The 9274-nt window shown below is 40.5% G+C and overlaps 1 protein-coding gene across 1 annotated transcript in view; it reads right to left on the bottom strand.

The window, feature by feature from the left end:
• Positions 1-4417, bottom strand: part of LOC104547218 (protein unc-79 homolog) — a gene marked incomplete at its 5' end in the record, with an annotated part of 5835 nt that extends 1418 nt beyond the window's left edge. The window contains one exon of the mRNA XM_010192817.1: positions 4297-4417. Within this exon, the coding sequence (XP_010191119.1) occupies positions 4297-4417 (121 nt within the window). The remainder of the gene's footprint in view (positions 1-4296) is intronic.
• Between the last annotated feature and the right edge of the window lie 4857 nt (positions 4418-9274).

Raw genomic sequence — 9274 nt, forward strand, 5'->3', positions numbered from 1 at the left:
TACTTACGTTATTATTCAACAAAACTCACTACAAACTAAAGGAGAGATAATTTCAAAAAATAAGAAGGATTTAGTGGGAATCAAAATAGAGGCTACACGTCAACCAGCTTGTTATGTCGTTTTAAGAATGTTGTAAACATGTTAATCTAATTTATTCGAAAAAAATCAACCCCACTATTTTAAATAGAAATAAGTTGTTACTTAAGCAGTGCTATATTTTAGTTATCAGGCAACTAAAGAATTAGTTCATAATCTTAATATGTGCCTATAAAAATATAATACACCTTTTAAATATATTAAACCACACACATTTATTTTTTTAAAGCACATTTTGCACCTCTCAGTGGTTGGGATTTCCAAAAGCAGTTGCTGTTGGTTTAACTCTGCTCCCAAAGTCAGTGTTAAAACTTATAAAAGCCAAGTCAGCGGCATTAAAATTTCCACTGACTAAGGAAGAGCTGAGTTAGGTCAAGAGGGAGCACTTCTGGAAACCTCGGTCCTTTTTAACATCATATAATCACCTTAGCACAACTGTATCTTGCCTCACAAGTCAATTCAATTTACACAAGTAAGTTAAACTGCTGCTAAGGTGTTTACAGGAGAAGGTGTCATTCATTTGCCATATATATAAAAAACACTTTTACAAGTACAGTTCTATGCCAAGTGGCTACTACCACATCACACTTGCAGTCAGAGGTGACAGACAACGTCTGTTTTAAGAAGCTACATACTTTTTCCCCACCCCTATTTTACTGTGACTTACATATTTGGCAGATTATTTTGGTTTCTGTTACCCAATGTCCAGTACAAGAAATGTTATGACTGTCAAGACAGTGTTTATGAAATTGTATCAGCAAATCACCTAAGATCTAGTATGACCTTAAAAACAGATTATCAGAGTGCTGATTCCTTTTAATTTGCTTGATGTTCATTTGCCGTACTTTGCAGCTCATATTTAGAGGAATAAAGGTATTAAACTATATTCCTTCCCTGTCCACCAACAGATGATACCAATTACCTATTCCTTTACTTTCCAACATATCAGTTCAAGTGCACTTATTTCCACAAAGGATGTAACTGTATTAATTAATCCTTGCTTTGGAAAGCTTATGCTATAGGCTTCCCTTCCTTTTGACATGGCGCTATGGCCCATTTATGGATTAGAGGATTTCAAGATCTGTACAACTTTGCTGCAAATCTATCCCAAAATTACTGCATTCCAGGTAAGGATTTCTAAAGTGCCTACAAGAGAATTGCATCTCGCCAAGGCAGCAAAATAAGCTTGACCATTAATTAGCCACTGGGTGTTCATAGCTGTTCCTTATGGAAACCATTTTACTTAGCAATACATATGGAGAATTTTCTCCAAGAAAATATGAAAGAATGAACTGTTCCGCCAGATGTTTATTAAGTCTTAGATCATTCCTCAAATGAGGGAGAAAATACTGAAAATGAGCAGGGCATGAAACAAATTCATGCTGTAATGTAAAGAAATGCTTTTGCCCAAAGAGAAAAATCAAGGAAGAACTAAATGAATCAATGGGCTATGCATTGTGTATGGTGATTTTATGTGATGTTTGTTCATAGAAAAAAGGAATTTAATTTTTGCAGCCATTCCACATCTGTTCCCCCCACCCCTGAGCTTGTGATTTATTGAGGCTATGTACAGAGCAAAGGAGCAAATTAATCCCTTGGGCGATCCAACTACAGCTAGCAGAATGACACCAGGTATGAATGTGATCCAAAACAGTGGGCATGCCCCACTGAAAAGAACACAGTCAATGTGTCCATATCATGGAAAGGTAATAAATATAATAAACAGTAAAAGCTACACCCGTAAAACCCAATCATCATATGGAATTTCTCTGACTAATCACTATTCCTCCATTATTCCTTTGACTACATCAAGAAATGTCTGTCGTAAAAAATTCAGCTGCTAAGAGAGAACACATCAAACGGGGAAATATTTTTTTAAAATATATATTTTAAAATAGTAGATGATCACAAGCAACCTATACTGAAGACCAGACCCAAATTTTCTAGAAATCAAAGGGCATTTTTGCTGCTGTTTGATCAGTTCTCTTAGCAGCCCAAAGTCATTGCATATGCTCTGTCTCAAACTAGAAAGATGATTCTCCACCATGTACCTCTATCACTGATGTTAAACCTTGTGCAACGGAGTCTCAGTGTAGGAGGCAGAAAGAAGACTTAGCATGCAGGATATTCAAAGAAATTTCTGCACACACTCTTCAGAAAGGTTCTTAACCAGTCTGTTTAGTTTTAGGGTAAATCTTGCAGAGATCTGCACACAGTGGGTGGGAGTTTCCTTCTTTCCATCTGCCACACTAAATACAGGGTGTGTTTTGTTTTGCTTTTTTATCCAGCTTCTTTCTTAGTATCAGTATATATAAGTGTATAAACTTATACTGGTTCAACCATAACACTCAGGCTTTGACCCACAGTTCAATTTCCCCAGTTACAGGAACTGAGAATGTGGATTTGACCTTCCTGAGTACCACAACTCACACCACTTAAATTTAGATCCAAGTCCTGGTTTCAATTTCTGGTGTGCTGTTAGCTCTGAGACTGATCAGATCCCAGATCATGAGGGACAAAGCCGTATGTGTAGACCTGGGTATCAGATACAAGCATCACTTCTGCCCCATGAGGTTCAGCATTATCAGCAACAGGATCTTGGTTCAGTCCCATTCTGAACATAAAATAAAGAAATGGAGGTGCTCAGTTGTGCAACTGCTGCCCTGATTTCTGATCTGCTCACATAGTCACTAAGTACAAAGCTTTTTCAGTAAGTCCAGGAACATCACTGCTCATGGAGTGTGAATAATTTGCCATGCAGGACATGTCAGCTGTACTGCTTAGAAAGATGAGGACAACAGCATGGTATAATGACACTTTCTTTAAGCAGCAGACTCTAAATCCATGCTGTCCCAATGGACTTCTGCCCAAAAACATCTCATTATAGCACTTGGTAGTTACAACTAAGAGAGAAAATGTTCAGAATCAAGTCCAACTTTCTTGCTTTAACATCTTAAAGGGCCACAGCATTTAATCAGAGGCTGTTTTGTCATACAGAACATTACTTAAATGAGATTTAAGTGTGCACGTTGTGCAAATAATCCACCAAAACAGCCCGACATGAGAAGAGAGCCACATTCCAGAGGTATTTTTAGTGACTGCTTGAACATGATTTTCCCACTGCTGCAATATAATGAGATAAAAAATAATGTATTACTCTTAAAAAAGCCCCACTGGTTGCCATAAGTTTCTTCAACAATCTAAATTATGAAGGAAACAAATTTTACAGTGGTTAAACAATGCTACTCCTGAAATTTTCAAAAGTAAACAGAAGTTTTTTAGGTTTACAGTGAACAGGAGTTCCACTGATGAGTATTTCTGTCCAAGTATCTTTCCACCATAGAAACAGGGTCAAGAATTTTGATACAACCCCTGTGCTTTAAATTAATATTAGAATACTGTCATTCTTTCAAGTTCAAATTCTTGTTTCTCAACTTGTATACATCATAGGGCCATATGTACATGAATTAATTGTACTTTGTTAATGTTTCCTCATCAATGAAGGTAAATAGCTTTACTTCCAAACCAGCTTATGGCAGCAGGGGTAATCTTTGCAGGTATAAATCAGGAAGCTATGCATAGAAATGCATCTTTAACCGATTTTTCTGGATGTGAAAATTATATGGTATGTAGTACTATATATTATTACTAAATATCGGACTAAAAACCCTGGGTCCGAACAACTCTAACCCGCTGTTGCCCTCCAAATTCAGGTCTGTATACAAACTTCGTGTCTACTCATATTATGAGAAGGGACTGAACCAAAAGCCAACCCTGACAGGCAGCTGAACTATGGCACAGTAAGAATCTGTTTCTGCTAATTTGGCTCATCGCTCTAGGAGTTCTGAGGCACCAGGACTGTCAAGGAGGGCATGAGCATCCGTATCTAAAACCCTACAGCTCACAAACTCCTTTCTTCACAAGTTCAGCATGTTTGCGCATTCAGCTAAGTCTTAGGAGGGCCAAGCAAATGTGTAATCAACCAAGTTTATTTGAGAATCAGCCACTCAATAAGCAGCTCAACTGGGCAAATTGGGCAACAGCCACTGAAGAAATTCGTACCATTCTTTTCTTAAATTATGCTCTGACTCTTTTTGGCTGAGCATTGACCCATTAAACCTTGCAATCAATTAAAAGTCAATCAATACCTCCTACAATTCTTTAGCTCTTTTTTCTTCAAGAGCATTAGTTAAAACTTACCTCAATAACGTCTGAGAAAAGTATTTCAGAGTATTTGCAATGTCAGTTCCAGAGGGCACAGGGTAAATGTTGTGGAGAACCCGGTTGTGGTATTCTTGAAGGTAACGGATTTTGGAAGCAACTACATAAAAGACAAAAAACAAACACAGAAACTTTCATTTAGGTTTTTTGCAGACTTTGACAGAATCATGTCTGTTCCTACCATTTCTGATTTTTTTTAAATTTAAGAATTAAAAAAAAACAGAAAAGTCTCTCCATTCCTTCTATTTTGATTAAATAAATCGAACACTCTGGTGCCAGAGTGCCAAGGGGAAAGCATGGAAATGAATGCCTGCATCTGCATGAGACCAACTCAGTGATAGCAAAAAAAACCAAAACCAACAAAACAAAACAGTAAAACGACAAAAAAAATCCCTACACTTCTTCCATGTCTGCACACATCTCAAGATTAATTTACAATGAATGAGTCATTGGATCACAGGAGGTTCATGTGAGACAGATAAATACTTCTGCAGCCAAAGCAGAGATATAAGCTAAGACAGAGAAAACTTATGTGATTTACTTCAGGCTGTGTATTTACTTCATGCAGCGAACTGAAGATATAAAAAGCTACATGCAGTTTATTTAAGTGTCTTAGGAAGCCTGATCAAGCAAGTGAGGGGGTTTCAAAGAGCCATAGGAGCTCCACACCTTTATTGAAACCATCTTTTTGTTGCTTTAGAAATAACAGTGGATTTCTTTTCCAATAGAGATTCTTGTTCAGTATTGGAAAAAAGTGACTCCCCTTCATAGCTGCCATGCCTTACATTGCCTATAGGGTAGAAGATGGTCTCATGCAGAGGCACCTGAGCATGCTCTCAGCTCTTTTTTGCTCTGCTCAGACCAATCAACTCTGCTGAGTTAATGTTAAATTTGTCAATGTTAAAATTGCACCAAAACTCTATAATAGGCAGTTAAAAGTGGGGGATGCATCTCAATGACTTCAGCCCTTGAGCAGATGGATTATGGCAGTCTTTCACTACACCAAGACACACTTTGTTCCCCTACAGGGCTCCTTCAGTGTGGAAGATCCATCATGCCTCCTAAACAAGCAATTAGTCAATACTTTGTATTATTCTGATTGTCAAATGGCATTTATTAAAGAATGAATCCCATTAAGTCCTCTGCTGAACAGAAGGGCACTAACTTCCCGAGAGACATCTCTCAGCTTCTCGCTGCTGCTGTGTCTGAACATTTCACCAGCACGCCAGGTTTTTTCTGTATCATTGCCAAGTTGAATGAGAAGGGGTGACACTGTATCCACATTACAAAAAGGACTGAAGGGCAGGCACCAAGAGCAAAGTGTCTCCAACTGCCTGTGGAGGCTGAGCTTGAGGTACCAAGAGACATTTTTGTGCTTTGCAGGAGGTCATCCCTGTTTCTGTGCACCCAGCCATAACCATCTTCCTACATATCCCCAAAACCACTGGGGTAGAAACATTTGGTCATGATGTGTTTCACTCCAGGTTACAGAATTTTATTTTGGCAGTCCAAGACTTGTTTTCCCCTCCTCGTCTCACACCTCATTTTTTTCTACCCACTTTCTCTGTTTTAGTCTCAGATTTCCAGGTTAGTTTACCAGATTATTTAAAGATAGACACTTTTTTAAACTGTCATGAAGACCCCTATAAAGACTAATCTATATCAGGTTAGATTAAGAAGGAGTTACTTCATAAATGTATTTTGTGAAACTACTTTCTCTTGCCGGGAGGGGAAACAAAAAAGAGTACGAAGCCAGGCATATTTGCAAAGAAAACATCACATTTCACAGTACCCAATAAAGAACAAATCACAGCTAGATGCACAGTTTACTGTGGCTGCCATGGTTTGCTGTCAAATATCTGTAAGCGAATTGGATTAACAAAAGGCCAAAGATGGTGTCAGAATTCACGTCTAGATGTATTTCAGAGAACTGCCTGCCTCTCCACAGCTACTTCCTTCCATAGGGTACCTAGAATCACTTCTTTAAAAAAAAAAAGAAGGAAATCTATTTATTTCTATTAATCAGCATTGTCACACAATTGTATCAGGCAAAATACCAAAACAGAAAACTTATTTATGAAACCTAAATGTTAACATTAGCTTTAGGTGAAAGGTTTTAACCTCACCTCTCAGTTCTGTTTTCCAGAACACTGACAATTTCAGCACAACCTTCCCGGGCAAAGATCCTTCTGAAGGAAAGCCTCAAAGCAAAACTTTGCCAGATTTCAAGATCCAGAGCATGTGAATGACCCACTTTTCTGAGTTTCTGAGCACCCAGAGAAACACTTCAAAAAGTGATGTCACTTGGCCATTGTCATAGGGTCATCACATAAAACAAACTTTTTAAAAGAAGTTACTCCAGAATACTTTGCTGTGTCCCTCTAGGATCTACACAGACCTAACTAAATTCCCTAGCCCCCTTGTAAGCAGTGACTGAATCCAGAGTGAAACCATTAGGAGTCTTGAAAGATGATCTTGGTTGCTCCACTGTCCTGGAGAACAGAGTGGGCAGCAGGCATTTCCAGGACATTACTTGCCACAACTAAACATCAGTTACTGCTATTTAAGGTGAAAAAAACCTCATTTTCTCTGAATGCAATAGAACACCTTGGGCATGTCATGATGAATCAAATTACAAAAGTCACTGTCGCTACTGCCAGTATGAGATACAAGATGCATGTAGTCATAAAAAAGGGAGGCTTCCTAAGATGATTTCCCACAATGCCACCATTTTACCTGTTTTAAGATGATTTGACAAACAAACATTGTTTGACAAACAATGATAGGACAAGAGGTAATGGGCACAAGCTGGAACACAGGAGGTTCCACTTAAATTTGAGAAGAAACTTCTTCTCAGTGAGGGTGACAGAGCACTGGAACAGGCTGCCCAGAGAGGTTGTGGAGTCTCCTTCTCTGGAGACATTCAAACCCCGCCTGGACGCCTTCCTGTGCAACCTCATCTGGGTGTTCCTGCTCCGGCAGGGGGATTGGACTGGATGAGCTTTTGAGGTCCCTTCCAATCCCTAACGTTCTGTGATTCTGTGATTCTGTGATTTCCCACAATGCCACCATTTTACCTGTTCATACAACCTGCAAAAGAGCTGTGGGGTGGCCACAGATCATGTTTAGACCAGCACCTCTTCTGTTCTTCTCAGCCATTTCCTCATTCGTAGTGTTTTGCTGCTGCTCTTGGTAAACTGAGATTCATTTTGACTTATGACTTGACTCCTTCCCGAGACATTCTGGGTCTTGCCTGTCAGTCAACAAGGGCAGAAGCAACTGTTCTGGTGGCTAAACCATAACAGCAACAGTTGGGGTTTGAAGATTTCCCTGGTAGTGATGAATGCACATCAAAATAATCCTTGTCAGAGTCCATCACCATTTGTCAAAAATTGCAGGTGAATTAATCTTGAAGTTACATAGAGACAAAGACATTCGGGAATGCCGTAAGAACTAGTCAGGGGAGCAGCCTTGGTAAACAAAACACATTCAGTAGGTTAGAATGCACGGGATATGTCCATTAACTGAAAACTCTACCTGGAGCACCATAGAAAAGAACATCAAGAGGCAGAAAGTTCTGAAATCTGGAACCCAAGTCAATCTTAAAATAGAGAGCAACAGGAACATGGCAGGGCAAGATGCAGTGTCTTGGGAACAGTACAAGGGGATGAAAAAACAGCCAAGGAGAAAACATGAAAGAGATGCTCGAACAGAGCAGACCAAAAGCATTAGGTACAGCAAAACAGAGAAGGCAGAATAGAAAAGGAAGAAAATCCCAAAGGCAGTGTTGGGACAAAAGGCAGCAGAAATTCTTCCACATGCCAGTGTGAAAGAAGCATAATTAATGCATAAGTATCACAAGAAAGAAGAAACAATTACAGAAGTCAAGTGAGGGATGAGGAAGGCAGAAAGAACAGAACAGTACAGATTTGAACATTGCACACTTCAGGGCTGTTGAACAGTCAGAACATCGTGTCTTTATTTATGAGGCCAGAAGTGCATCCTTACAGCAATAAATTAGCATCCACATAATATTTTAATAGCAACATCATCCATCACTGTAAATAAGCAGTAAACTCTAAAGGAACAAAAACAAGCATTCTTTTCATTAGGTCAGTTCGGTATAGGCATATATAAATACAAGGATCCTTCCCAGTGACCTGGAGGAAGGAATCAGCAAGTCTCAGCACAAGAAGCGTCAGATCACATCATGTCATCATGACAAACATCAATCCATCCTCTTGCTCACAGACTGCCTGGCTCACAACCACAGCACTGTATCAGAAGAGAAAGAAGCTTTGATATGGTCAACAAGCTCGACTACCCTGGTGTTTCTGTTTAAGCCTTCCACCAGGCTCTTGCAGATGCACCAGTTGTTATCAGTGAGGACCGCTAGCATGGCCCAGCTGCTGATGTCCCAGCCACCACGGCAATCTGATCCTGCTCTGAGCAGATCTACCCAACATGGTGGTTAAAGCAACCCTGGCTGTGAGGAGGCACACTTGGCCCCAGACAGGGAACTGTCAGCACCGAGGGGGCTCCTGCTGGGATGCTGGGGGTTGTGACAGGCCAAGGCAGAAACACCCAGTCTACGTTCACCCAAAAGGTGAACAACACGGGCAGAAATGACAGCACACCTCCCTTTGCTCTCCATCGCACAGCAAGACCACTTTCAAGATGGCAACGCATGGGTCACCTCTGGTCTCTACACTCAGATCTCCAGTCCCTCAGGTGTGTACATCCTCTGGGACAGGGCATGGCACCGGCAGACCAGGCGGGCTGGACCCTTCCCGCCGTGGGGCCAAGGGCCAAGTCGGCGGTCTCAATCTTAACTCTTATCCCTTGATCCCTCATTTCTTCCCCTCAGGTCCCCGGTGCTGACTCTGCACAACCACTCCGTCTCCCCAGAAGGTCCACCCTGGGCCACCTCGCCAGCGAGGCGTGGGGCAGGAGCCGA

Source organism: Mesitornis unicolor, unplaced genomic scaffold (genome assembly GCF_000695765.1).
Source record: "Mesitornis unicolor isolate BGI_N332 unplaced genomic scaffold, ASM69576v1 scaffold3329, whole genome shotgun sequence".
Taxonomy (NCBI): domain Eukaryota; kingdom Metazoa; phylum Chordata; class Aves; order Mesitornithiformes; family Mesitornithidae; genus Mesitornis; species Mesitornis unicolor.